Source organism: Neopsephotus bourkii, unplaced genomic scaffold (genome assembly GCF_033783945.1).
Source record: "Neopsephotus bourkii isolate Nb327-2 ecotype Australia unplaced genomic scaffold, CSIRO-AGI_Nbou_v1 NB_1863, whole genome shotgun sequence".
In the NCBI taxonomy this organism is placed as follows: Eukaryota; Metazoa; Chordata; class Aves; order Psittaciformes; family Psittacidae; genus Neopsephotus; species Neopsephotus bourkii.
Window position 1 is genome coordinate 394851 of NW_026902336.1, and position 21736 is coordinate 416586.

Genomic DNA, 21736 nt, shown 5'->3' on the forward strand with positions numbered 1-21736 from the left:
CTCCTGGCAAGCACCAGCAGGTCTCAGGAACTTGTTCTGCAAAAACACAAACTGGGGACTGATCAGTCCAGGGAGGAAACCAAAGGAGGCTGAGGAGCCCTTAAGGACAGAAAATAGGTGCCTGATGTGGAGCCCTTGTTGTGGAGTGATGAACATCATCTCTTAACAGCAGCCAGAGGTCTGATTGAAAAACCCGAACTGTTCCATGTGAATTTAGCAGAGCAGGGAAGTCGCTTGAGGCTTCCTAGACTGACCTACTCTGGTCACCGTGGCTGCAGAAGGTTCCCATTGGGCAGCATGGAGAGGACACCAAAGGACTTGCAGGGGACAAAGAAATGAAGTACAGTGATCTTCAATTTTAAATAGCCAGTAACTTACCAACATAGCCTCCCAACTGGCCCTCATGTGCAACAATGCAAACAGTGAGGAAAGTATTTAGCATCTCCACAGACGGAACGTGATGCACACATCCAAAAGTCCATAAAGGAGACATTTTTCCTGGTCCTATCACATGCTGTAGGTCAAGGTTATAATGCAAGGGTGAATTCCACAAGTAACAAAGCTGATATCTGTTGACTCTCACAGTTGATTGTTTTGGAACAATAATTCATATTTGCCTCCCTGGATACAGAATGGTAACTTGGATTAGCACTGCACAGCCTTGCCCTGAGGACTTGCTGAGTAAGCCCCCACCTCTGCTCTTGAGATCCTCTGCTTTGACATTCCTCCAGGGCAGAATGTAGGATATTTCCCAAGCATCGATTTTGAAAAACCACTTCCCTTTCCAGCTCTATAATCAGCTCATCCCTCTTGGACAAGAAAGCTGGCCATTTAAAACAGTTACCCAAGCTCCACTGACACAGGCTGCTGCACTGGTTAGAAGCTCCCCAGTACGGGCTAAATTAGATCAGCATAATACAATGTGGAATACAGGAATAATCAGCACAAACATTGCAACTTTGACCTCTGAGATGGTAAGAGCAGCATTTCACTTGACACGAGTCCTATGCCCTTATTCCCAAAACACTCTGATGCCCCTTTTTTTTTTTAAGATGCCCTTTAGTTTTTGTTATTTCCTCTGTTTTTGAGACCTACCTGTTTTTAGAAAGGTGAACATAGATCACTGATTTTTGTGATTCTAGCAAGGCCAAGTGCAGGAGAGGAACAGCACAATCTTGCACTACTTGGGACCTAATCTCCTAAAATGAGCATAAGGCAGGGTGAAAAGAGTATCAGTTCATCTCTCCTAGGGAGTTGAAAGATGTAGGATTTGGCAAGCATAAGGCACACCCTGGTGCTTGCCAGGAAACTGATGAAAAGTTCATCAGATCTTCTCTGGGTCAGAGATTCAAAGTCAGAACTGAAAAACGCACAGAGACTAAGTCTGGAATCCCTTTATTGAAAAATTTCATACAAGAATAGTCAGTAGCAAAAATAGTCAAGTATGATATAGCAACACCACAGACAAGCTCCATTCATTTACAAACAGCCATTGTCTCCACATACTGAGCTTTCCAGAGGCTCAGAAGTATCCTGTCTTGTCAGTGAGTTTCAGTGCAGCACAGGGAGCAAAGTCTGTCTTTATATCAAATCGCATTAGCTCTGAGACAGACTTTTCCTGTGAGAGGTATGAAGGCCCTGTTGGTCTGTTGAGAATCCTGTTTGCAACATAAGGCATCATTCCCTCCTACCCAAGCTCATTCAAAATGCTGACTGAAAGCCTGTAACAAAATATTTTGCCAATAAAAATCTTGTAGAAAACTAGTTTACTATATACAGCATAAAACTATCAAAAAGTGACTGTGCCAATTTCCCCTTTACACAAATAACATTATTAAAAAAAAAAAAAACAGTTAGAATTTCACACAATATATAACATATTGCATCTTTCTGAAACACTGTGCAGCAGAAGCCCCATACAGTACCTGGGTGGTTACAAGACAGACTAGTAGCACCCTTTAGTTCTGCCGTCTTTGACAGCAGCTGCCAAGAATTTGCCTATTGCAGTTTTAGGATTTGGAAAGTAGAAGCTTCAAGATGGTAAACGAACTGCTTATAAATCAGTATCATTTCTTCTCAAGAAAGCAAAAACATCATCACAGGAATCTCTTGATTAAAAAGATACTACATGTTGCTTGCTGCTGCTGTCAGTGAGACAATACAGTTTGACTATTTGATGTCAGTTTTGATTTGCAGAGTACCACTTCACATGCCAGAGAAGAATCTGTCAGTCATTTCTGGTCTAATAAGACCATACAGCCAAGGCACAGGAGCAAGTAAGACCACAACAGCTTAGTTCACTTATTGAAAAAACACTGTATGATACGGACACACACAGGGTTGTCAGCTTGCTGTCTGGAAATAATAAACATTGATTGTTCCCCAATTCAACTGTCAGTAAAAAAAAGGAAGGTGTTACAAAGAAAAGCAATCACTGTCTTGCCCTCTACTTCTCCAGGCACAAGGTCCAAAGCCCCTGCAGCCTTTATGCACAGCCATGCATGCAAGGAGCTGAATCCCCAGGAGTTGAAGGCACTACCATACGTGAAACCCACTCTATTTGGTAACTTAATTTTCTCAAATAACTCAGTGAGAACTTAGTAACTTTCTGTAAAACCCTGGAGAATACCAGGTATGGGCTTTACATTTGAGGACGTACAAATCAGATGAGTTGCTTCTTCAAGAAAACAGCAGTAACCTATTCAGACACAGCATAGGGATGTTATTTGTTAGGGGGGATTTTTGTTTGCTTTCTTTAACAGAGAGCTGGCAACAGCCAGAGCCCCTCCTTGTACAAAACGTACAAAGTTATCTCCAACTAAAGGTCCTAGAGCATAAAGTCCTTTCTCCTGGGTGGACTCATAAGTGAATGGGTCAACATTTATGGGATTCCTCTTTGGATTGACTGGTTGGCTGTTGTTCATTGCCAAGTCAATGCCATTATTTGGCAGAAAGGAGAGGTTGGGATTTGAGCCAGTCAAAACAAGAGCCATGGAAATTTTATAAACTTTCTGGTGGCCATTCTTATCTTGAAAGATACATTTCTTGTCCTTGCCAAAGGATAGCACATGATGTTCAGGAAAACTAACATAACATTCATAGGGCCCTGCACAAGCAGCTGACTGTTCTTTCATCATCTGATGAACTTTGTGGTATTCAGGGTACATCATTTTGGGGAGTTGGTTAAAAATAAGACCTGGATCACTGACTTTTCTACGGAAAACATGGATTACTGGAATATTGCAATGGTGAGCAAAGAGAATCGCATCAGCAGCTGTCAGACCAGCACCTACAATCAAGACTGGATCTGACATGATGCCAATGCTGTCATTTTTCACTGCTTCCTCTAGGGCAGACAGCTGGTGATGGACATAGGAAAGGTTCTCTCCCTTGACCCCAAGCCAAGTAGGACTATCATATGTTCCTGTGGCTAAGACCACATTCTCTGCATAGATGGAGAAGGGTTCTTTATCACCTTTCATAGTTTTGAAAAAGCCATCCACCTGAAAGACCTCTGTGCTTTTCTCTTTGAAGTTCCAGACTGAGTCATCACTATTCTCTTGCTGATCTTCTTGTGTGTGGTTGGAGATGCTATCTGCACTCACTTTCCTCACAGAGGTCACAACAGTACTGCATCTGAAATTCTTCTGCAGTCCTTTCTTCACCACATAGTGTTGGTAATATTGAGCAATGTCTTCTGCTGTCGCTCTATTATTTCTGAGGCCTCTGTAATACAACACAATTGAAGGTCAAGCAGCAGTCAAGTAAGAGACTAGAATTTCTTCTCCCTTCCACTGCATGTATCCTAAAGCCATCTATCCTTGCACTACCAGAAAAGACTTATCTAGTTTCCTCAGCACAGTTATCACTGGTATATAGAGCTAGCATGGAGGTCAACAAGATGCTAACTAGAGGCAGCTTCCTCTAGCATGACTCTCATCCCTAAAAACATGGTTGCTCGTTTGTGTCTTCCTCTCACATCTTGCTTCGGTTCCATTTTTAACTCCTGGACTCTTGAATACTGTTACACATCAAGAGCAGAAGCATATCAGCCTGCACAGTAGCTGAGCTGATTATACTTGTCATTTGGGACAGCAGCAGTAGACACAGAAGTTGGATGACCATGGCTTTTCCAAGCTTTATTCAGAACCCATGGTCACTGTGATCCATCTCCCTAGTGGTTGTTAAGAAGGACACATTTCAAGCAGCACTGCAACTTTACCTGAATCCCTGAATGCAGAAAGGACTTTTACCTGGGGATGGAAAGGTGTTCTTTCTCTCAATAGAATGATCAGTAACAGAGAAGCAGCTACATTTAAGAAGTTCACTCCACATACCCAAACATCTCACGTCTACAAATAATTACACCATAGGTATCTTACCTTTTCTTTTGCTTTAGCCAGTCTTTGAATGGGAGATCTGGGAGCCCCATCCATTCCCCTCTGCTCAGGGTAACCATAGAGCCCTCGATAGACTGGAACAAAAAACAGAGTAAAATGACTTCCAGTTACTTAATATAAGAACTGAAATGCAATTTTGTCATGTTTCAGTATGGCACAGATAATGAAATCAGTGATTTCCCCTGATCTACTCTCATGCATGAAGCCATCGAAGTTCTCCAAAAAGAACACAAGACTGGAAATATAAATTCATTTCACACTTTTTTCCTTTTAAATTTTTCCCTGTCTATATACATAAAATCAGATGTGGCTGACTGGCATATTAAAGGAGCTTTTGCGTCTCAGTCAACACATTTGGCTATCTTACAACATGCAGACCTAAGGCTTCAATTCACATACATGCCAGGCACCTCCAGGAGCATTTCTGCCAAGGACCACATGGGGGATGGCTCTGTCAGTCTCATGCCACCAAGTGAGGACAGATTCTGCTGTTCCACCAAAGTCTGTGTCTGGACGCTGAAGAGTATCAAACAGAAGAGCCACAGGGCTGTGGGATCGTCCCTCCAAGCCTTCAGACAGATACTCCAAATCCTAAAGAGAGGCAGAAGAGATGCTCAAGATGCATGTCCTGCCAGGCAGCAGACTGCTTGTTACTCCAGTGCTTCCAGTCAGTGGTCTTGGTCTTCTGTGAAGCTTATTTACTGGCACACATCCTGAGGACCACCACAAGGATCTTAGCAGCAATGCTGGCATTTCCTACAAGGGAAATCTGGACAACTAAAAATGCATTGCTTAAGGCTCATTCTGTCTGTGTACTTTACTGTGTTGTTATACCGTTTGTATTTACACAAACCTGGTCCAAAATGGAGATATCTCGTGCCTCTTCCAGTTTCTTCTGAAGAATGGGATGAGGATGAAGAGAGTCTCTTTTGAAGTAAGGGATGTAGCCTGACAGCAAGTATGAGAGACAGATTCCTGAAGGACCATTCCCTAAAAAGACAATGGAGAAGAATTTATACTCCTGCAGACAGAAATGCTTCTCAATGGGCTTCTCTAATATCCCAACCAATTCAAAGGATGAAACATTACTATGGATACAGCGGACTTCCTATTCCAGGTTGACCACTGACCTATTGGGTGAACCTGGGGAAATCATTTTACCCTCATGTCCCCTTCTCGTCCTCAGTTGCATCTATCTGAATTACAAGATCTTCAGAACTTGCTGAAGAGACATTGGGTTAAACAAGCCAGAGGTTAACCTCACCTGGAGCTTGAAGTCTGTAGGATGCTGATGAATTGAGTTATTGCTCATTACTTTAAAGGTTTAGAAACTGGTCCCACATGGACTGGGGACCTCAGCTCTCCTGGATGCACATTTCACACCCGTGCAGAGTAGTTCATGTTGCACAGGATACAGACTAAATCCAGAAAAGAGTTACCATTGAAGAGAAGGGGAAACAGCTCTGCTCAGTGATAAATCCCACTGAATAAGGGGTTTCTGGCAGTAACAGTTTTGACTAACAGGTCTTGGGGACACTTTCAAATGGGAATCAGCCCTACCATGGTACTGCAGGCAGTGTGTTAAGGAAAAAAGTCACTCTGCCGTGCCAAGACAACTCCCCAGAATACAACACTTTGAACAGATTGCTGGATAGCTGAACTCCTCCTGCTGACCACCCAACAGCTAGTGGAAAAAACTTGATCTATGTGACTCCAAAGCCCAGTGAGAGCAGCACATGGAAAGTTTTCCCATGGCTGTTCTCCAGCATGTTTAATATTTTACAGTGTCTGCATAACTAGGTGTCAGCCTCTCTGGCTGCTCAGGCTTTGCTGCTCACCAGTATGTGACTAACCACCATTACATAATGCAGTGACGATGTAGGGGAGGAGAGCTGAAGTGACACAGCAGCCTGCGCTGACACATTCCCCGTGCTGCATGTGTGAGTGACTGGGGCAAAGGCTGCTGCTTGTGGATTTGAGATAGAGGGAGGCTCAGGCTGTAAAGCTTAACAGTGAGCTGAGTTATGTGCAAGGCAGTATGTGTCATAGCTGGGGCCAAAGTCTGAGCAACAACCAGCAGCTGCAGGTCAGTGTTTGGAATATTCCACTTGCAGGAAAGTTATCCAAAACCAACAGAAATCTAAAGCAAACTAAACTACAGATGTAGTAAAATGTAATATTTTTCAGGTTACTACTTTGCTTTAGGAAGTACAAGAAGGTACCTAAGCTAAACTGAATCACCTGAGTGCACAACACTCAGCAACACACAGGAGGATTTACTGTGAACCACATCTGTTTGGTATGACAGTCACATGTACACCTGCCTCCAGGGCTCAAACTATTCTAGAAAGCAACTGCTTCCATGAGGTTGCCAGCACAGCAGAGGGACACCACAGGCTTCCTGAAGCAGGGCCTGGGGTAGCAGGGCCTGAACCTGTGTGCAATGTCCAGCTGCAGTGAAACAGCTGAGCTGCTTCAGTCCAACAGCCTCCTCAAAGTGCACATCTGCACACCAGTGCTTCTGTGGCTTTAGTGAGATTTCCACACCGGATCACTGGGTAGCACTAGGGATGTACCAAAACAGCCTCTCTCCCACCTAAAGGCTTGTACAACTGGGCAGTATAAAGTCACTGTCAGACTAGAACCTGCTGGTAGTTGTAAACTTGTCAAACTTGATGTTAGTGATAATTAAGCATCATTTATGTGGTACTCTAACCTTGGACTACATCTCTTGGGGACTATAAATTAGGTGACAGATAAGGAAGGAACCAGCCCTAAAAGACATTTAAACACATGCTTAGATAAATAGAATCCAACACCTGCACTGGAGCACAGATTACAGTCAGTCACAGAGGGGAAGTCACTCACATCACTACTTCTGATTTCCTCAATCACCTCACATTACAAAGCTCCCTTCTTGCAAAGGAAACTCTTGTTTAAAGTAACCAAAAGTAAACAAGTAAACAAGTTACTTTGGTAACTTTACTTGTTAACTCTTGGTTACTACATAACCCGCTTTCTAAACTGGTAGAAAACCCACAGATTTTTACCATTCTGTTAAATCTCTACAAAATCAGTGCAGCTGACTTACATTTTAACAGAACTCTGAAAATTTTCAAGAAACTTTAACAGCATCTGGAACACTTTCTACACACACAATGGGGAAAAAAATATAATCAAACAAACCCACCTCCAATACAAGCACTATGGGTCATTACTCCATAGCAAGTTGATCAACTATCTGTAGTAAAAGGTTTCAAACCCTTCTAAATATCTATCAGAAAAAAACCAGGCCCAGATGAACTGATGCCCAGAAGGTTGTCAATTTTACTGTTTTAAAGAGAGGTGTGTGTTTTAGTGTGTCAACTACCTGGTCCCCTACTTCCTACAACACTTAGTAGTCTTTCTTTTAGTATTAGAGGGAGTTTGGCTGTTAGGGAAAGGATGTAGAAAAAGTGGTCAGGCATTTCTGGTTTGAATATGTACACTTGGAACAAGAGCTGAAGACATCAAGTCCAAAGCAAAAGCAGCATGAGAGAACACAGTAATGCTGGCAAGAGAAAGCTTACCTATAATCACAACAGGCAGTGGCTTGAACGCACTCTTATTTTGGGGTCTGGCCAATAATGCATACGCCTTTCCGTCTGGAAGCATTTAGGTCCTGGAGTCTACCTGCTAAAACAAATAAGCTTTGAATTATTTCTTTTTTTCTTTTTTTGACTAAAAAACCCATGACTTTCTAATGAAACCCAGGTGAATCTAGAGTATTATCCTTGCGTTACAGTCACATTACACTTCCACACTCAGGACAGGTCTCCTTATCTTTTTCTCCTTCTGCCCCCAAAACCAAAGGATGATTCCCTGATTATATATCACCAAAACAAAAAAAAAAAAAAAAAAAAGGAGAGAACCCTTATCTTTCACTTCCACACATGAATTCCAGTCCCTTCAGAAGAGCTGGCAACTCCAGAAACCTTCTGACTACAGTAACTGAACTGTTGCAGCTTGTTAATGAAAACTTCATTTTTTGCCCATACTGTGTAGAAAATGGTCATAATTATCATGAGCAGTTCATACTTTTTAAAGCAATTTTTGCATTTACTCAAGACTGCTGCCCAAAGGCTGGAAATCTCACTGCATTTTCAAATATGTACCATTTCATCATTACAGAGTTTTTTGAGAAGTGCTAATTTAGTTCCTGAACCTTCTTTGCTAGTTTTCCAGAAAATAGAGTTCTTGGTTTGAATAAGTAAATAACAAGAAGTCTTGAGGCAAATTATACATTGTAATTATCTTGAAGACTAAGGTGTCATTAGCGTGTAATCTACAAAACTAATATAATAATTTTTAGATATTTAATTAATTAAAAAAAAAACTAAGTTGTTTTTTTTTGTCATTCCTGCAGGAATCCCACCATGTCAAATAATAACTTTAGTTTTCTAAGGAATTCAACTATACCATCACTATCTAGTTAAAGTTATTTTTACCAGAATAAACGTGAGATTTTTGAAATCCAGCATAAGCTTTTAGGTTATTCTACAGAGAATAGATCATTTTATAAGGACATTATTCTCATTTTGGAAAGTTAAGTTGAAAAAAAAAAAAAAAAAGCAGCTGAATGGCTTGACTTTGTTCAGTACAACATGCTCTCCACACCCTTTTCAGTGCAGAAAGATCTTTGGCAAGCACACTGCACACTTCCATAAGGGCTGGCACATCACTGCCTTTGACACAGGTATTGCAGCAAATGTCATCTTACAAGTGTAATGTTTCACTTTAAGCCTGACATTTACATGACCAACACCTACAGTAATGTGGTAAGAGCCTGGTGACTGAATGAGCACACAGAAACCCACAGGTCAGTTCAGGACTTGCAGAATCCCAGGCTTCAGGAGTCATCTTTTAAGTGGATTTGCCTGCAAAGATGTGACAATTCTAATATACACCAATATATAGCCATCGCTGGGCTAGACCCCATGAAGACCAGCTTCATCCAGGTAAAGAGACACAAAATAAGGCTTACAAGCTGAATCCAAAACTAGTAGCTTTGTCCAAAGTTTTGGATCACAGTTTAGTAATATTTACTGGTTGCCTATTGCCACTTAACTAAACATTAGTCTAAGACTCATACACTTTGCCTGACAGGGCAAGAACCACTTAAAAACATAATAGTGCTTTCAAATTCAAGTCACTTCAAGCATCTGGCTTTGAAGAGAGCTGGATTTCAAGAAAACTTAAATTCCCAAGGTAACCTAAATTACCTTAGACTCATAAATAGGTGAATGCACTACAGAAGATGAATGCTTCTGTGTGTTGCGTCCATACTGAGGCATGCATAATCCCTTTACAGCATATTTAATCAAACCCTGGTAGCTGCAGGAGTACAACTTAACTGCCCAAGTATTTCCCCAGCCTTTTGGGTAGGTTCTGCCACATGAACCAAAACTTGCACAGCCTTCAGCAGATTGATGTGTAAATTTACCCCCAAATAATTCCCTGTCACAAAGCTCTAGAGTTAAAATTGGTAGAGTTTAGCCCTAGCACGTGGGAAGGTCAGAGGCATCAAAGTAACAAGACAGTGGGGTGACCAGTAAGGTATTCCCTTCAAACCAGCTAAACCAGAGTACTTATCTGAAGGGCAGCAGAGATTTCTTCTCCATGGTAACAAATAAATCCCTCTCCATGGCTGTACTACACAAGAAGACAAGTTCTTATTAATATTTCCTACAGAGTGTGTACATCTTATTTCTGTGAAACTATTGGGAGTCTGGAAGAGGGAAGCAAAATCTCTGGAAGCAATCTTCCAGGTTTCTTCTTCATAGCACTCTGCAGCAGCATGCATGGAAAAACTGTATGCATTTGGTAGACAGTGGTAACCCAGCAACATCCATGAGATTTTTGCTGGAAGCAAGGACTGCTGAACCAACCCAGTACAGCATGTATTCCAGGAGAGCAGCGAAGCCAGCATATAAATAACAAGCCTACAAACCCATTTGTAAGACTTGGGTGCAGATCATGTTGTTGTGTGCCAGCTTTTTTCTGGCTGAAGGGGACAAAAAGGCACAAGACAGTAGAAGTCAGCCTGGTAGTCCTGTTTGCTTTAGAGGAAAGGTTGCCTTGGCTCCTTGCCATTGCACTATGCCACCCTATCCCACCCTGATAGAGAGCAAAGCCAAGCAGCCACTAGTTCAACACTAACATTGTCATTTCACCCTCCTCCTTCTCCTCCTCCGTTCTGTACCTTCTGACACATGAAGAAGGAGCATTTGTTGTAATTAAACTGAACCTTAATGGCTAAAGGAGCACAACTGTTAGTCTGTGAAATTACTTGATCCATACACATACGTAACCATTTTTAGCCATGGTTTTAGTCAGGATGTGGGTCCCAAAATGACAGTATCAGTGCTACATGCTTTGTTTCCTCAAGTTTTGAACCTCGACAATTCTACCTACACAAGATCAACCATGAGAGATGCTTCTGTTTATTCTGGCATGTCCCTACACACAGGAGAAGTCCCTTCAACGACCTATAGCTACTATCTCTCAAATTCATAGAGGGTGGATAATGCTGCTTCTTTAAGTAGACCGGATGCTGAACCTGTTTGTAGCTATTCCCACCTTGTAGGCTAAGTGTTTGACTTCTGAGGGTAAAACTGAGCTCAGAGCATTTCAGTTTCAGACCAAATGTTCACTTTTACTGCCATTTGAAGTAAAGGTGGATTTTTTTTACTCTTAGAATCAAGGGACCACATGTACCTCGATAACCTGCACAACTAATACAGTTCAGCAGATGAAAGCCTGTTCTTGCAGAGGTTACTGGAAAGCATAGAGGACATTGAAGTTCATTTCAAATCTATACAGAATTGATTACCAGCAAGAGAAAACCTGAGCTAGCAAGAAACCCAAGACTGCTCTTTTCACCCTGCTTTTATGTAGAGCAGGCTGCTGGGCATTCACACATAGTCAACTTAGTGACATTCATCTTAGGCTGGACTCCTACTTTAGGCTTCCGATTTAAATGGGTGTCTTTTTTCCTCCTCTTCATTTGGGAACATGCTGCAAGCTTAACAGTTACCTCTTTGCTGATTACAAAGTATTTCAGTGTCTATGGGATACTGGCTTGTAGTCCTGGCTTGGTACAGTACCCAGCTCATTCTGGGCAAGCTCTCTATACCTTCTTAACACAGCCCTAAGCCCAGAGGGACTATAAGTCACCAAGTAAGTCAGTGTGGCCCCTAGTAGCTCCAGGCTGCACAACTGAAACAGATTTTAAGTGAATAAAAGCAAAGATGAATTTAGCAGGACAATGACATTAGGTGATCTTCAGCAGAAATAAAAAGCCAAGTTACAAGTCACATGCAAGCAGTTCTCCCTAGGACATCAGTGAAACTTTTGCTCAACTAAGGACCACCAAATGTGACCTGTACATGGAGAGAGTTCAAGAGAGCAGGGCATTCAGCATATAAATAATGGAAGAGACTGAAAGAGCTACTATGACAGTCAGGTTTAAACAGGAACAATTGTAAGAGAAAGGCAACAGTTTTTTTCAGCTTCATTTCTTCATCAACCCATTCATTTCACCAGCAGTTTCTAAAATTTCATTATTTTTTCAGAAAAGAACAGAAATCTCAATAGATTTTACATTCTATACCTTCCTCCAAGTTTCAGAAATTTCCCTGCTCCCCACCCCTTACATCTTTTATGCCAGGCCAGTTACCCCACAAACACAATTAAAGTATGTGGAAAAAATGCAGCTTCACAAAAATACCTTCCTAAAAACACCCCTGTGATATTCAGAAAAACAATGTTACAGTATGCCAGACAGAGCTCTCTACATTTACTTACAGCATTCTTACCTTTAGCAGTAGGTCTGATGAGAAGAAGTAGGACCTTTAGGAAAATGCCTGGACAGTCAGGAAAGCCAACCAAACTACAAGCCTCAAATGCTGTTTCTGCTCTAAGGCAGCTGTTTAAATATAGTAGGCTACCAGCAATGAGAGGAGAGGAGGGGCTGAAATGAATGGAGGCGGAGCAAAGAGAACAGTTATAAGCATGAGTCAGCAGAATAGGTCCCTTCTCAGCTTGTGAATGAATTAGGTAGTGATCTTCCTCATAGTAATGTTCAGCTGACTACATAACTACAGCAAAAGCAGGCTTATAGCAGCCATGCATGGCAGAAGTCCTGCCTTGAATAAATATCTTCCTTTTTAAACTTCATAAAATCCAATGCTTCCTGTTGCAGAACTGGGATTTTCCTCTGTATTTAAAAGAAAAACAGCTAGTTACAATTGCAGGTGGGAATAAAAGTGATAAGATAGCACTGCATGCTTTCTGTGAAGACAGTGATCTTCTTGACCATAAAAAGACAAGAAAATGTGATTACTTTCTTCCTACTTTGGACAGTTTGTGGTTTTATTTTAATTTTATTATTATATAATAGATAGAGTAGGTGTCAAAATTCTATTTTTTTCTTCAGTGAGATGAAGTCTCACAAACCTATTGCACAGTAGCAATAAAAGGAGTTAGAGTACTTCCTGTAAAACTTAAAAAACACGTTGGATGAGAATATTGGTATCTTACTCAATGCAGTGGAATAATCTATTAAGGTCGCTAAATTTAAAGTGCCCTTAACAACTGAAATAAAGTTGTGCCAAAGTGTTGCGTTCAAGTCTTAAGTGAAGCATATTCTCATCTCTGAGGCTACTAGTTCCAGGGAATCAGGAGGACTGCTGATACTCAGTTAAGATGCATACTTTCAATCATGTGACATAAAAGATAAAAACAGTTCATGAAAAGGAATTCTATCCTCTTCTGACCCGCATCAAAGCAGGATACTTCATAATATACTTTAATTCCACCAGAGTAAATTGCTTTAATAAATATGAAGCCATTGTTTAATTTTGAATTTAAACTAACACTGATCCCTCTGAAAATCTGACTTGGTAAATACATGTCAGGCTGAGGAATGGGTTTTTTTAGGTCTTTTTCAAGTTGCCTGGGCCTTTGTTTACACAGAGCTTTTAAAGAACTCATACTCATTTTTTTTACAGAAGGCTTCTATATGCATTATTCAGATATTCACGGGCAGGTAATAAGTGTATTCATTTTGGTGAAGCAAAAAAAAAAAAAAAGCTTTCAGAGAAACTACAACATTTATTTGGTTAGGTGATTTAAGACTGACCTGTAACCAGTTTTTTAAAGAACACAGATGTTAAAGTCCATACTTGCTCATGCCATTGATACAAGAAGAAACCATACAATGGTTTGGCCGGCTTTATAAGCAGTAAAATCAGGAATACTACCTGTGTGTGCAAACCTGCAGAAATAAAGTTGTCCTCTATGTACAAGGAGGAGATCCTCTCCATTTCCCACTAGAATCTGGAAAACTAGAATCTCTATTACCTCTGCAAATAAACCCAGGATATCTTTCCAAAAACCATAAGATCTAGCATCTATTTTGTACACAGTACAATTCTTCGGCAGAAAATGTGCATGTACAACAACAACCCACCGTCCTTTATTTGCTTGTAAAATAAGACGATCGAATTCATCGGTTTGGGAGCTTCTTTATAGGTATCTCAACAAACACACCCCATGGAATATATACCAATGTTACTGTTTCTTCTTGTGTACCTTATCTAGCAACAAATAATTCAGCTCAACACTCTTGCCTGAGCAAACTTTCCAGAAGAGGAAATAATTGTGCAATCTGCACTTGGCTGGCAGTCAGCCCTTGACCTACAAATTTTTGTGATTCACTTACATTTTCTTCCTGATTTATTGCAAACAGTATCATTCAGATTAGTTAAGTGCCCATGTAAAAAGCTTACTTAGAGATTTCCAGCATGACTTTGCACTACCTGTATTCATAGCTGTCAGAGTATGGGTCTCTAGCTTCTTTCTGTGCACAAATTGACAAAAACATGTTCTTGGTACACAAATTTAAAGGGCTTCAGATGGCTTTAGATCTGTACAGGAAAAAACCTCTCCTAAACTACTAATCTACAGGCTCATTTGTTGGTATATATTGCACTGTATTCCAGCTGAGATTCAAGGAATCCACACCTCTATCACACAGGGTACAAATAGATTTGTCAGGTTTAAGTGGAAATTGCCAGTAAAATGAATTATTTGCAAGGGTTTCTTCCTTGTTCTTTAAACTTTTTCCTTTTAAAAATAAAATAGTAAAGCTTACACTCTAAGGAACATTATCCCCAATCCAGATACTAAGCTAGATGAGCAAAATGGCATCAAATGAGCCAGCTATGTGCCCTTGTAACTAAGAAGGCAAATGGTATCCTGGGGTGCATCAGGAAGTGTGTAAGGCCAGCAGATTGAGAGAAGTGATCTTTTTCCTCTGCTTTAGCCTGGTGAGGCCACATCTGAGTCCTGTGTCTGGGTCTGGGCTCCCTAGTTCAAGAAAGACAAGGAGCTACTGGAGAGGATCCAGTAGAGGGCTATGAAGATGATTAGGGGACTGGAGCATCCCTCTTACGAAGGAAAGGCTGAGAGAGCTAGGCCTGTTTAGCCTGAAGAAGAGAAAACTGATATGGGATTTTATCAATGCATACAAATATCTTAAGGGCAAATGTCAAGAGGATGGGACCAGACTCTTTTTCAGTGATGCCCAGCAACAGCATAAGGGGCAATGGGTATAAAATGAAACACAGGGAATTCCATCTGAATATGAGGAAAAACATCTTTACTTTGAGGGCGACAGAGAACTGGAACAGGCTGCCCAGAGAGGTTGTGGAGCCTCCTTCTCTGGAGGTACTCAAAACCCACATGGACACAATCCTGTGCAACCTGCTCTAGGTGAACCTGCTTTAGCAGGGCGTTGGACTAGATGATCTTCAGAGGCCCCTTTGAACCCCAACTATTCTGAGAGTCTGTGAAAAGCAAAATAATAATAATGCAGCAGCTTGTGAAAAGCTTCTTTCATTATAAAGTTGGTTTGGGTTTTTGTAAATGGGACCTATGACATTAAAGACTGGCAATGTAAAGGATTAATTGTATCTTTGTCTCTACTTGCACAAACACAGAGCATGGAGGTAGAGCATTACCTTTGCTTTTATATCAGCAAGCATTGCACATAATATAACGGTAGCTAGGCAAATCATTCCCTATCAGATGAAGAATTCAAAATGCTGCACCGCTCAAACCCCATCCGGCAGACTTCACTGTCATTCACAGTCATTCATTCCACCTTCAACTCATACTCTTCAGTTCACAGTGTCAGCAATCCTGAGTTCATTTGTTGCCAAGGTCAGTCTGTTTCCCCTTTGGGTCAGTTACAGTATAGTTCTCAGAACTCCAACAAGCTGATGCTGGTTTTTACCAAGGTAAAATTTGAAGAGCATGCCAGGAAGTATGGACAGAGCCATAGCACTGTTCTGAGGGAACATTTTGCACCTGAACCATACCCTATAGCCAAGAAGTTTCCTTGTTATCAACTGACTTTTCACCTCAGATCATCAAGTTCTACCCATCCATGTCCTACACATGAAACCTGTCAGATAGCTCTGATTTAGGGGAGTTTTAGAAGTAACACACCTCTGGTATCAGAATTCATTGCTGTTAGCTCTGCTGCTGACAACTCACAGCAGAACACTTCTTACAGTACCTCTCTAGCATCCACCCTTCCCTCTAGCCAGCCTCAAGGTGTACCATCACTCTGTGCAAATTATCATAACATACTACAATGCTTCACATATTAGAACTTCATGTTCTGCTGTTTTTTCATAATTAGAACAACACTCCCAAGTGTGATCCTCCATGGGCCACAGTACTGCTTTGATGCTTTGGTGTGTCTTTCAATTATGGTAAAACACATACACAAATTCCGCATACTTTCTGCCTAAGAGAACATTAAATGCTTCACCTACTCCCAAGCGCAGATTATTTAATCTACGGCAGAATCTCAAATTCAAGTGTTAAAAAATCTGACCAAGTGTTTTGGTTCTGTACGATCTCTGTGCAGTACCTAAAATTCAGCTTTGCTCTGTTGCTACCTAAAGCATCTCTACCTTTTTCTCCCAGGAAAACTTCCACTGACAAAGCTGTGTGTTAGCTTATTCACCAAAACTAGAACCCACATATTTAATGATAATAAAGATTTTGACATCAATACTGGAACATTTTACCCGGTTTCTTTTTGCTTCAACTAAAAAAAACCCCACATTTTTCACCAACACCACAACCTGGACCCACATCAGCAAGATGTTCCTTGTAGATGCCCTGGCAGCTCCAAATCAGAAGCAGCAAGCTATGGCCATGCCACCTCTGATAGGAGCTGGATATCTCCTATGATAGTATGTTACTTGCTCTGCTAAATGGCAAACCTAAAAAAGCCACGGGGAAGCCCAGATAATTGCTAGGCTTGACAAAAACAGCAGCTTAGGGAACTTTGTGAGTGTGACACCCAGCTCTCCTCCCAGAACTTGCAACTTCCTACATGTGTTTGAGCTTTCACATGGCTTGCTCTAAAGAAAGATTTGGTCTGGAGTGTGTATCCTACTTTCACGTGCCCTGGCCAAGGCTTTATTTGTTCTGTGTGCATACTTCTTGCAGTGTTTAGGCAGCTGGGTCCAAGGGGACAGAAATAAAGGTTCACCACACCCATTTGTTATTCAAAGGAACATTGACCTTCCAGTCAGATAAATGATTGAAATGGTTCTGTCTGAGTAACCTGAAAATTTGTTTGAGGAAAGTAAAAAGCAAACCCCTACATTTTGCTGCAACTATTTTTAAACAGTGAATTTTACTTTTCCCTGCTGTCAACTATTTTGATATCATTCTCTGTTCTCAGAGCATTTTCTTCCTAAATCAATGAGACTAAAGCAAATATTTTCACCACCCTTTATTGTCTAGAGGTATCAACCACTTCCACCTGTGTCTTGAAAACATCCATTTAGAAATAAACCTGGGGGCTTGAGAATCAGTCATACTCTCCAGGAGGTCTCTGAAGCTCTCTGCATTCATGCAGCCATACTCTCTGGCTACTCTGCTGTAAAGACTTTTGTGGGCACTCTAGTGGACACGAAGGATGCCTTATTGGAAGATCTTGCATGTCTTTCCTAAACAGGCTAAGGGAATGGTAATGAAGAGTACTAGGAGAGATCAAGCCAGTCTGCATAAACATACCCTGAAAAAGATGTTCCTAGCAAATACGAAGTAGCCCACTATGCTGTGGGATACCCTCCCAAAATATAGTCACTGAATTCACATGTGAAGTGTCCATGTAGAGAAGCATAGCAGAGTGCTGGGTGCCTGCATATGCAATTCCCCTGGTCCCCCTTAGAAAACAGGTCAGGATGATTGTCCTCTACTCCAGATGTATGGGGATGAGAGCCAAATCTAGGATGCTTTCTACTTCCCAGCACATATGCTTCCTTTCAAAAACTCATAGGATAAAAAGAGGTACAGTCATGAGGTTCAAGGGACTACAGCCATGCTTGTTTCCCAGGACTGGTCCTTGGCATGTTATGTATTCCAAGTACAACATGCAGAGGAAAGCTCAAATCACATGCACTGCACCCAGATCTCCATCATGATCCCAATATTGATGTGGTTTGGGGAAAAAGTAAACACATGCACTTTTATTTCAAACAAACAGCAGCTATGACTTAGTCAAAGATTAAACTGCATATGAAGCTGGAAGAGAATTTTCCTCTTCTTAATGTCAATATACTCATAAATATTTACATGAGATCAGGATATCAGGATCATTTGAAGACACAGCCTTTAGTCTACCATCTTACTGTCAGTGTTCAGTTATGCTCTCTTAATCTATACTGGTATTTAGCAACAGGCAGCTTAATTTAATAAGATGCTGTATCATATTATGATGTGCCAGACTGAGCAGCTTGGCAAGCATATGCCCCAAAGCAGAAAATATCCCACAAAAGCTAATGCTCATCGTTTCTTGACTGGAATAACCAACAGAGAAGAAACACTGAAGTAGGAGTGACAGCCTAACTGTGAGCACTGAACATATTCTCTGTACGTATTTTTCCTCAACACAAAACAGTACTTTTCAAATACAAGTGGGTAAATCAAAACTGGAAAAGGAGCAATAAGCTTCTTTAACTCAGTAACACAAAATTTCATAAAGAGGGCTGCAGAAAATTGTTAGAGATTGTTAGGTTCATTTCCTTGCCACATCTTGGGCCATTCAGCAGCTCTTTAGCCCAACTTTAAAGTTCTTTCTTTTATCAAGATCAAAAACCACTTAATCAAGTTAAGGTATTTCGTAGCTTTCCTGAAAGGCTTAGAAACACATACAGCTAAGGGCCTCCAGAGCTAATATAGCCCTCGTCATCAATTTCCTCAAAGAAATATAAGTGTTTCTGCAGCAAAGTACACTAGCTTTTTAGCTGTGAAAGTCTGGATTAGGATAGTGATAGAGTTATCCTGTAACTTCCTACCCTCAGGGTTTATTTTTATCTTTCTCTTAAGCAGATGATACTATCAGAGGTAGATGCTGCTTAGGTCTAGGCTACCCATTCTGATGTTCCTGATTTGCAGCATTTCGTTTCTGCTGTAACTTTAAGAGTCTCTTAAAACATGTTCAAAATTAAGGTTTTCTTAGACCCCAATTTTCCCTTCCAGTAGTGCCATGCACTGCAACATGAACTGCCAGGAGTGAAATTTAAAGTCCCTTGGAATTGTTCTGCATAAAACTGAATAAACCAGGATCTTTCCCAAACACAATCTTACCACTTAGTCACAATATAACAGTAATGCATTAAAGTGTAACAAAATTATTTCATAGGTCAAGGTTTCTCACGTGTAATTGACAGCTCTGTTTCTAGACTACCTTAAGGAAGCCAGAGCACGAAAGGCATTGGCGCTTGCTGTAAAACAGAATGTGCTATTTTGAAACACATGCATATATTCTGGGGTAGTTTTGGAACATACAAAATATTCACTATGAACTCTGAAAAGATTTGGCACACTGAATTTACCAGAAAGAAAGAGGCAGGATTTCTGCACAAGAATAAAAGCCATTCAGAAACTAATTCCTCAATGCATTTGTGTTAGAAATACCTAGTGATTTGTTTAATTCCACATTTAGCTTACAGTCACCCATTTTTGCACATGTCAAAGCTTGAAGTTGAGTATAGATAATGAAAAAAGTGTGCAATGCTGCTGTAGCAAGAATTATATTTCAACATATATATTCAGCATCTAACAGATTAAAAAAACAAAATCCATGGAAGATCTTGTCTAAGTTGCTTTTTCTGAAGAAATCTTATTAAAGGTGTCTTCCTTATTTCTTCTCACTAGCTGTTTTACCAAAAGATTACTACTCCTGTTTCAGGTGTATTTCTACTTGAATGACTTAGGCTTGATTTTTTTTTAATGTGTATTTTTTTTTTTTCAATCGGGCAGCTGTTTTTAGACTAGAAATGAGGGACTCTAGATTAGTCCTATGCCCTTGACAATAATTATTCTATGGAGAGAAATAACTTATCTGTAATTTACTCACATTCTTGGCAGCTGCCAGACCAGCTGCAACATTTCCCAGTTTTTCAGGTTTGCCTGAGAAATTGTCCCAAGCAGGGATGAAAAGGAGGTGTTTCTGGTTCCCTGGTCACTATTTGTCTTGATTGTGAAAACGCTAAGTTTGAATCATCACACAAAACCTCTACCAAAGAGCCTTCTTTTGCATTCCTGACACCCTGACAGTTAACACTCAAGGCTACCAGCAATAACTGCAGATCGGAGCTATCCTGCCACATCATGGGTAGCTTATGACTTTCTCCCTGCTGTTGCAGCTTGCTGTGCCTGAACACACACCTGAGCTGTCACACTTGGTAACTACAGTTCCTTGTACCTGCACTGCCTGTAGAGGCACAAATGTAAGATAGGCCAGGGTGGCCCAAAGAGTCCATCTAGCCTGGTATCCCATCCTCAGCAGTGGACACCAGCAGACACCCACAGAAGAGAACAGGACAAGCCTGCGTGCTTGTGTTGCGTTTTCCCCTACCTCTGGCTCATTGCAGCTGAGGGAGCTATCTGAAATCTGACTAGGTTTATTCACTTGCTAGTGCTTTCCATTTATATTCATTGCATTCCTAGTAATTTCACATGTGGTCTCTAGTACTTGTATAGAAGGGAGACTGATCTCTCCACACCATTCAGCTCTATATACTTATATTCCTCTCAGTCTTTTTATCCCAAATACAGAAACTGTTCATACCTATATGAACCTGGTTTGCCTCCTCTAGAACTTCTTCAGATCTCTTATATGCTGAGATGAGAAAAACAGCACACCATCCAGTAATCTAAGCAAATAAACCTCAGATTCTGGTTTGGACTCCCTCCTTTCCTAGTGCTTGATTTGCTTCACTACCAGTAATCACTGAGCTGACAGTTCGCAGAAATATTTATCATGAACTTAGATTCAAGTTCAAGCTCTTCCCTACTGCAACTGAGCTTCCTTGGCTGGACCTGTGCCAGAGTGAGACAACACATAGGAACTGTGCAAAAGTGTGAAGTTATGACAGTACAGAAGCACTGCACAGCTTGTTCTTCAAACCAATGCAGTCACTCACATGCCTGATAAAAAGCAGAATGGAAAGCCTTGGAGTTTTTATGGATACTTCTTGTTTACAAAGAAACCTCAACAAAATAACTGAAGGGCAAGCATATTCTCACCTTGTACCTCAAATGGGAGGTGGCCTTAAGTAAACACAGTAGAGAAGCATGAACAGCTCATATTGCACTCCATCCCCTGGCCTTGTCTTCATCTGCTCTTACCCTCACCTGGGAAAAAAGCATACACGAAGAATGCATGCAAGTCACTCCTAGGTTTGACTCAGGAGTGGTGTTACTCATGCATATTGAAAGAGACAAAGTACACGCACAGCAAGTAAATGTACTGAATCCTTAGCTGACCAGGAATAGACACAGTGGGTTTAAGCAGCACCAAGGTAACATGCAGGACTTCTGAAGTACTCCCTACCCTTACTGCAACTGGTAAACACAGATGAGGTTGTTGAGTGTGGAAGATCCAAATCTTCTGTGTTTCCTACCCACATTTCAATGTTAAACCTTCTTTTGCATGCAGCCTTGCTAGAAAAACAGCCAATTCTATTGACATTTCTTTGAGTTTTGCTTCTCTACTTCAGGCCAACAAACCCAGCGAACAACTAAGTCACTGTTGTACTACATCATTCTCCATCTATTGCCTCTTTATCATCCACAGTAACCTATCTTATATTTGTTCTTCTCTCCCTGCAGTCTTTCCCTACCCTTTTCTCACCCCTGAGCCCACTGAAATGTATTAAAAGCTTTTATATTAGCGACCACAGAGAAAGCCAGGCATTCAT

General features: G+C 40.9%; 1 protein-coding gene across 2 annotated transcripts; it reads right to left on the minus strand.

Annotated features, from left to right (window-relative positions):
• Positions 1-1840: 1840 nt before the first annotated feature.
• OSGIN1 (oxidative stress induced growth inhibitor 1) lies at positions 1841-12400 on the minus strand. Of its 2 annotated transcripts, XM_061344084.1 has the most exons (6): positions 12257-12400; positions 7970-8072; positions 5254-5390; positions 4800-4991; positions 4383-4474; positions 1841-3726 (listed from the first exon to the last, which is right to left on the minus strand). In XM_061344084.1, exons 2-6 carry the CDS (start codon positions 8052-8054, stop codon positions 2730-2732), a joined length of 1503 nt encoding a protein of 500 aa, XP_061200068.1. In that variant the 5' UTR covers positions 8055-8072; positions 12257-12400; the 3' UTR covers positions 1841-2729. The 2 variants fall into 2 exon arrangements, with proteins under 2 accessions (XP_061200068.1, XP_061200069.1); XM_061344085.1 differs by lacking the exon at positions 4800-4991.
• Between the last annotated feature and the right edge of the window lie 9336 nt (positions 12401-21736).

Excerpts from the sequence above, each read along its gene's own strand:
- OSGIN1 (XM_061344084.1), bottom strand. The coding sequence starts at position 8,054 with ATGCTTCCAGACGGAAAGGCGTATGCATTATTGGCCAGACCCCAAAAT. Across the intron at positions 5,391-7,969 it reads ACTGCCTGTTGTGATTATAG|GGAATGGTCCTTCAGGAATC; the intron begins GTAAGCTTTCTC and ends TTGTCTTTTTAG. Across the intron at positions 4,992-5,253 it reads ATATCTCCATTTTGGACCAG|GATTTGGAGTATCTGTCTGA; the intron begins GTTTGTGTAAAT and ends GCCTCTCTTTAG.